The 6,000-nt window shown below is 47.0% G+C and overlaps 1 protein-coding gene across 1 annotated transcript in view; it reads right to left on the reverse strand.

Moving 5' to 3' along the window:
• LOC145360664 (uncharacterized) overlaps positions 1–1,931 on the reverse strand; it is a 104,126-nt gene extending 102,195 nt beyond the window's left edge. Inside the window, exon 1 of the mRNA XM_080216012.1 lies at positions 1,228–1,931. Within this exon, the coding sequence (XP_080072138.1) occupies positions 1,228–1,392 (165 nt within the window). The 5' untranslated portion in view covers positions 1,393–1,931. The remainder of the gene's footprint in view (positions 1–1,227) is intronic.
• Positions 1,932–6,000: the final 4,069 nt, after the last annotated feature.

Genomic DNA, 6,000 nt, shown 5'->3' on the forward strand with positions numbered 1-6,000 from the left:
ACTTGCACATCTTTGGACACTAAGGGACAAATTAGAATGGTCAATCCCCTTAACCTACACATCTTCGGATTGTGGGAGGAAACCGGAGGTACAGAGGAAACCCACTCAAACACAGGGAGAATATGCAGAATCTGCACAAACAATGACCCGAGTTGGGAATCGAACACAGGTCCCTGGCACTGTGAGACGGCGCTGCTAACCATTGCACACTGTCCCTCAAGGACATTAATGAACTCAGTGAAAATTTCACAGTCATCATTACTGATTTCAGATTAATCGAATTTAAATTCTGAGAGATGCCATGGTGCGATTTGAACCTTTGTTCCAATAGTCTGGATTACTGGACCATGGGCAGCTCTGTGGCACAGTGTTTAGCACTGCTGTCTCTCAGAACCAGAGACCCAGGTTCGATTCCTGGCTTGGGTGACTGTCTGTGTGCAGCTTGCATTTCCTCCCCGTCTCTGCATGAGTTTCCTCCGGGTGCTCCGGTTTCCTCCCACAGTCTGAAAGATCTGCTGGTTGGATGCATTGGCCGTGCTAAATTCTCCCTCAGTGTACCCGAGCTGGCGCCGGTGTGTGGCAACTAGGCAGTTTTCATAGTAACTTCATTGCAATGTTAATGTAAGCCTACTCGTGACACTAACAAAGTTAAAGTTAAAGTTTATTTTTTAGTCACAAGTAGGCTTACATTAACACTGCAATGGAGTTACTGTGAACCGATAATTGCCACACTGAGGGAGAATTTAGCACGGCCAATGCACTGAACCATCACGTCTTTCGGATTGTGGGAGGAAACCGGAGCACCTGGAGGAAACCCAAGCAGACACGGGGAGAACGTGCAAACTCCACACAGACAGTGACCCAAGCCCAGAATGGAACCTGGGTCCTGGGTCCCTGATGCTGTGAGGCAGCAGTGCTAACCACTGTGCCACTTAAAAAGTTGTATTACTACTGCCACATTGGCACCGAGATTCACAATTCCAGGTAGTTACTAGCTCAGCATCACATCTACCAGGGCACCGGACTTTTGGTTTCAGAAGTTGAGATATCATTTAGTCATTTCCCCCAAATTTTTGTACCTTCAGCAAAATTTATGTATTAGTCACAAGCAAGGCCTACATTAACACTGCAGTGAAGTTCCTGTGGAAATTCCCCCACTAACAAAGTTGAACACTCTCCCCCATTACAACATTCAGAAAAACATGTCCTTAATCTGAGAGGCATTACCTGAAATCGCAGAGGAGATCTTCGTGTCCTGTGCAGTCCCTCGGGGCTCCTGTCCAGCTCTGAGAGGGTGAGGGGTGGAGATGGCAGGAGTCTCGGGCCGTGCCAACTCCCACTTGCCACCATCCTGTGGCGACCCTCCTGAACGCTTGTGCTAAAATCAGTCATTTCTCAATAACACGCTACCCGAGCCAGGCTGGGGCGGGGGGTGGGGAAATATGTGTCCACAAAAAAAACACATGCAGCAACCGGGGGAGGTATCAGCCCCTGGAGGTAAAGTCCCAATCCAACCTCTACCACGGCGTTTTTTTCCTTCCAGATTCCTGACTCCAAGAAGGACAGTTCAAATCCCCGGTGACTGCGGGAATCCCCTGCCACTCGCTGTGGGGAGCGTTGGGAGGAATCATTCTTCTGTTGTCGCTTTGAAATACCCCGCCTTCTGCGTCCACAGTAACGAGAGACACACCCACAACTGTAGTCAGAGAATTCCTCCTATCCTTCCCCTGTTGGGAGGGAGCAAGCTTCCAGGTGATATTACAAAGCCCCCTTTGTAAATGAATTATAAAGTATCCCAGATTCCAGATACTTTCCTCTGAAAACACTAACGGCCAGAAACAATGTATCCCAGGTTATGGATATTTTTCCCTGGAAACTCCCAGGTACAAAGTATCCCAGATTATGGATACTTTTCTCTAGAAACTCCCAGTTACAATATATGCCAGATTATGGATATTTTTCCCTGGAAACTCCCAGTTACAATATATGCCAGATTATGGGTATTTTTCCCTAGAAACTCCCAGTTACAATGTATCCCAGATTCTGGATACTTTTCCCTGGAAATTCCCAATTACAAATTATCCCAGATTATGGCTACTTTTCTCTAGAAACTCCCAGTTACAATGTATCCCAGATTCTGAATACTTTCCTCTGGAAACAATAACTCTCAGTTACAGTGTATCCCCGATTCCGGATACTTTCCCCTGGAAACAATAACTCTCAGTTACAATGTATCCCACATTCTGGATACTTTCCCCTGGAAACAATAACTCCCAGTTACAATGTATCCCCGATTCCGGATACTTTCCTCTGGAAACAATAACTCCCGGTTACAATGTATCCCACATTCTGGATACTTTCCCCTGGAAACAATAACTCCCAGTTACAATGTATCCCACATTCTGGATACTTTCCTTTGGAATCCCGCAACAATGTATCCACCTGGAAATGTAAATTTCAGTTACAATGTATCCAGCGTCCTGGTCATGTCAGGCTCACTGCGCCTGCGCGACCAGCCCAGCGGCGCGGGGAACGGCGGGAATTGGCGCCCCTCAGACAGGACAGAGACATCAGAGTTGCATTTCCCTAGCGCCTGCCAGGACGTGGCCACCCTCCCATTATCACAGGCGAACTCTTGCCCCGCCCCTCCCCAACCTATTGCCCTTGGGTCTTTAACGTCCACCCCGGGAGGGAAGGCAGGGCAGCCGCTTTAATGTCTCAGCCAGAAAACTGCACCTCTGGCAGTGCTGCACTCTCTTAGCGCTGCATCCGAGTGTCAGATTTGACTGCCAGCCTCAAATTTAGGAATGGAATTTGATCTCCCAATGTGGTTAAAAGAGGAGGCGGAGCTGACACAGGCACAAAGGAAAATTGCACAATATATTTTACATAATTTTCATCACTCATATTTTGTTAAAGCTGCATTCAGAGAATGCCTTCAGGGCAGAAGGAGGCCATTCAGCCCATCCAGTCCACACTGACCACAGTCCCACCCAGATCCCTATTCCCACAACCCTACGCATCCACTCTCCCTGGCAATTTAGCATGGCCAATCAACCTAACCTGCACAACTTTGGACTGATTCACTATTTCATTGCTCGGTTCACTGACATATTTTGAATGAAACAATAGCGGTGGGGAGGTCGCAAAACAAAAATGCTGGAAAATCTCGGCAGATCTTGACAGCGTCTGTGGAGAGAAGAAATGTTGGCTCTATTCTCTCTCCACAGACACTGTCAGACCTGCTGAGATTTTCCAGCATTTTCTGTTATTGTTTCAGATTCCAGCATCTGCAGTATTTTACTTTTATTTAAGTAAATGAGGGAGGGGGTTGGTTCTGACAATACAACCCTTCACCTTATGGTCTGCCACATCCCTGGGGAATCACTCAAGTTTCAGCCATAATATCACAGTGATTTGCTCGGAGGGTGGCATGGTGGCTCAGTGGTTAGCACTGCTGCCTCACAATGCCAGGGACCCAGGTTCAATTTCCGGCTTGGGTCACTGTCTGTTCAGAGTCTGCATGTTTTCCATGTGTCAGCGTGGGTTTCCTCCGGGTGCTCCGGTTTCCTCCCACAGTCTGAAAGACATGCTGGTTAGGTACATTGGCTGTGCTAAACTCTCCCTCAGTGTACCTGAACAGGCGCTGGAGTGTGGCGACTAGGGGTTTTTCACCGTAACTTCATTGCAGTGTTAATGTAAACTGACTTGTGACACTAATAAATAAAAACCCATCTGGTTTACTGTGGATGGTCTCACAACACCAGGTTAAAGGCTGACGAAGGAACAGCACCCCAAAAGCTAGTGGATTTTGCTACCAAGTAAATCTGTTGGACTTTAACCTGGTGTCATGAAACTTCTATAGTGTTCACCCCAGTCTAATGCCAGCATCTCCACGCCATTTCTGTAGGTGGCACAGCGGTTAGCACTGCCGCCTCACTGCACCAGGGTTTGATTCCTGGCTTGGGTCACTGTCTGTGCGGAGTTTGCACGTTCTCCCCGTGTCTCCGTGGGTTTCCTTCGGGTGCTCCGTTTCCCTCCCACGGTCCAAAAGGCATGCTGGTGAGGGGAGGGTGCATTGATCTGAACAGACACCGGAGTGTGGCAACTAGGGGATTTTCACAGTAACGTCATTGCAGTGTTAATGTGAGCTGACTTGCGGCTAATAGATAAACTTTCACAAAATCCGCCAGCCTTGACTCCAGAACTACAGCAATGCAGCAGACTCTTAACTGCCCTCTCTCTCTGAAATGTTCAATATTGGCCTTGTCACCAGTGAAAGAATAAGGAAGTAAAAGATCTCCCTGCCTTGGACTTCATCGCCAACTGTTCACAACTTCAGTATTCTGTTTAAACTTGGGTTGATATTGGCACCAGCAGAAAGGTCAGCTAGTTCCACCTCTGGAATATCCCCTGCTTCTGCTCACCTGCTGCTGAAATCCTCGCCCACACTTTTGTTACCTCCATTCCCATGCCTGCCAGGTCAGCCTCCTCACTCCATTGGCGTAGGTTGATTCAAAATTCTGCTGCCCTTAACACAAATCACTGAGTCCCATTCACCCAACACACCAGTTCTTGAAAACCATAATTTCACCCCAGCCCTGGTTTCACAGTTAATCCTCACGTGATCTCCTTTTTAAAAAAGAGAGAGGTTATGCTTCGTTATGTCATGGAGACGCCAACGTTGGACTGGGGTGGGCACAGTAAGAAGTCTCACAACACCAGGTTAAACTCCAACAGGTTTATTTGGTAGCACGAGCTTTCAGATGTCACTCCTTGTTCAGGTGAGTGAGGAGTCACGTTCACAACAGGGCATATATAAACACAAACTCAATTTACAAGATAATGGTTGGAATGCAAGTCTTTACAGGTAATCAGATCTTTACAGGTACAGATAATGTGAGTGGAGAGAGGGTTAAGCACAGGTTAAAGAGATGTGTATTGCCTCCAGCCAGGACAGTTAGTGAGATTTTGCAACCCCAGGCAAGTCACGGGGGTTACAGATAGTGTGAGATGAACCCAAGATCCCGGATGAGGCCATCCTCATGTGTGCAGAATTTGGCTATCAGTTGCTACTCGGCGATTCTGCACTATTGCGTGCTGCAAAGGCTGCCTTCCACAATGCTGAACTGAAGATCAGAGGCTGAATGCCTGCGACTTCCCTCCGAGGATCATGAGTCTTTGGAACTCTCTTCCTCATGGCAGCATTGTGGCACAGTGGTTAGCACTGCTGTCTCACAGTGCCAGCGACCCATATTCACTTCCCAGCTTGGGTCACTGTCTGTGCAGCGTCTGCATGTTCTCCCAGTGTCTGCGTGGGTTTCCTCCGGGTGCTCCAGTTTCCTCCCACAGTCCGAAAGAAGTGCTGATTAGGTGGATTGGCTATGCTAAATTGCCCCTCAGTGTACCCAGACAGATGCTGGAGTGTGGCGACTAGGGGATTTTCACATTGCAGTGTTAATGTAAGCCTATTTGTGACCAATAAATAAATAAACTTTAAAAGGTAATGGAAGAAGTCTTTGAATATTTTTAAGGCAGATATTAATAAATGCTCAAAAAGGGGGTGAAAAATTATCAGGGGTAGGTGGGATTGTGGATTTGATTTGATTTATTATTGTCACATGTATTGGTATACAGTGAAAAGTATTGTTCCTTGCACCATATACAGACAAAGCATGCCATTCATTGAGAAGGAAAGGAGAGAGTGCAGAATGTAGAGTTACAATCATAGCTAGGGTGTAGAGAAAGATCAACTCATATAAGGTAGGTCCATTCAAAAGAAAGTTTGCAATCAGATCATCTGTGATCTTCTTGAAAGAGAGAGCAGGCTTGAGGAGCCAAGTGGCCTACTCCTGCTCCTAATTCATACGTATCCCGTGGTACTATGGTGAAGGGGCATCAGTCTAGTTGTTCTGGCTTTCGAATACATGAAACATGACATTATCACTGTTAGTGGGAGTTTGCTGTGTATAACTTAGTGGCCGTGTTTCCGATGATAAT

Source organism: Carcharhinus amblyrhynchos, chromosome 32 (genome assembly GCF_965287045.1).
Source record: "Carcharhinus amblyrhynchos chromosome 32, sCarAmb.v2.hapA, whole genome shotgun sequence".
Lineage (NCBI taxonomy): Eukaryota > Metazoa > Chordata > Chondrichthyes > Carcharhiniformes > Carcharhinidae > Carcharhinus > Carcharhinus amblyrhynchos.